At 46.8% G+C, this 1,547-nt stretch overlaps 1 protein-coding gene across 1 annotated transcript; it reads left to right on the top strand.

Annotated features, from left to right (window-relative positions):
* The first annotated feature begins 258 nt into the window (after positions 1-258).
* On the top strand, positions 259-1,233 carry LOC116909919 (olfactory receptor 2V2). Its single transcript, XM_032913682.1, has one exon. The coding sequence runs from the start codon at positions 286-288 to the stop codon at positions 1,231-1,233; it is 948 nt and encodes a 315-aa protein (XP_032769573.1). The 5' UTR covers positions 259-285.
* Positions 1,234-1,547: the final 314 nt, after the last annotated feature.

Below are 1,547 nucleotides of genomic sequence, written 5' to 3'. Positions count from 1 at the left end.
TAGGTAGCAATGAATAGCCTAGTAAGAGCACCAGTGGAAGGGGAAGCCCTTGGTCCTGCTAAGACTGAACCTCCAGTGAACGTGATTGTTGGGAGGAGAGTGGTAATGGGGGGAGGATGGGGAGGGGAACACCCATATAGAAGGAGAGCGGTAGGGGTTAGGGGGATGTTGGCCCGGAAACCGGGAAAGGGAATAACATTCAAAATGTAAATAAGAAATACTCAAGTTAATAAAAAAAATATGTCTTTGTCTATCTTTTCAGATGGTCCTGTACAGCAGGTGATCATGGCCATGTGGTTGAACCAATCATTCACAGATGACTTTATCCTCTTGGGTATCTTTTCCTACAGCCCAACAGATCTTCTTCTTTTCTCTGTGGTCATGCTAGTCTTCACAGTGGCACTCTGTGGGAATGTCCTCCTCATCCTCCTCATCTACACTGATCCCCGTCTTCACACCCCCATGTACTTCTTCCTCAGTCAGCTCTCCCTCATGGACCTCATGCTGGTCTGTACCAATGTGCCAAAGATGGCAGTCAACTTCCTGTCTGGCAAGAAGTCCATCTCCTTTATGGGTTGTGGTATTCAAATTGGCCTCTTTGTCTGTCTTGTGGGTTCTGAAGGTCTCTTGTTAGGACTCATGGCTTATGATCGCTATGTGGCTATTAGCCATCCACTCCACTACCCTGTCCTCATGAATAAGAAGGTCTGTCTGCAGATTGTTGGAAGCTCTTGGGCCTTTGGGATAGTAGATGGTCTGGTGCAGATGGTGGTGGTAATGACCTTCCCCTATTGTAGCTTGAGGGAGGTGGACCATTTCTTCTGTGAGATGCTCTCCTTGCTGAAACTGGCCTGTGTGGACACATCCCTATTTGAGAAGGTAGTGTTTGTCTGCTGTGTCTTCATGCTTTTGTTTCCCTTCTCCATCATTGTAGCCTCCTATACTCGCATCCTAGGAACCGTTCTCCGTATGCACTCTGCTAAATCCCAGAAAAAGGCTCTGGCCACCTGTTCCTCCCACCTCACAGCTGTCTCCTTCTTCTATGGAGCAGCCATGTTCATCTACCTCAGACCAAGACAATACCGGACTCCAAGCCAGGACAAGATGGTGTCTATCTTTTACACAGTCCTTACTCCTATGCTCAACCCCCTCATTTATAGTTTGAGGAATCGTGATGTGATAGGAGCACTGCAAAAACGGCTGGACCGCTGCAGGATTGGCAACCAGCACTGAGCTCTGGAGTTGGACTCTGTCTCATTGTAGCTGCGTTATGACCAGTAAATAACTCCTTGTCTGTGTGTAATCACACAGTTTAATCATTAACAGTGAGGTGCGTGACACATGTGTTCTGGGACAGGACTTTATGAACCCTAAGCCAGTACTAACTGTATCTCTTGTGATCCATGAGTTTTCCCCCTTAGTCTTTTGCAGACTTTTTGCTAAGTACATTATGGAGGGAGGAAAACCTCTGACAACTCAAGCATTGCAGGATGGGAGCATTGGGATTGTATGTTTATCACTTAGTGTTTCCCTTACCAGAAGACTTA

Source organism: Rattus rattus, chromosome 9, assembly GCF_011064425.1.
Source record: "Rattus rattus isolate New Zealand chromosome 9, Rrattus_CSIRO_v1, whole genome shotgun sequence".
Lineage (NCBI taxonomy): Eukaryota > Metazoa > Chordata > Mammalia > Rodentia > Muridae > Rattus > Rattus rattus.
The sequence above is the reverse complement of the archived record's forward strand: the minus strand, read 5'-3'. Positions and strand labels throughout refer to the sequence as shown.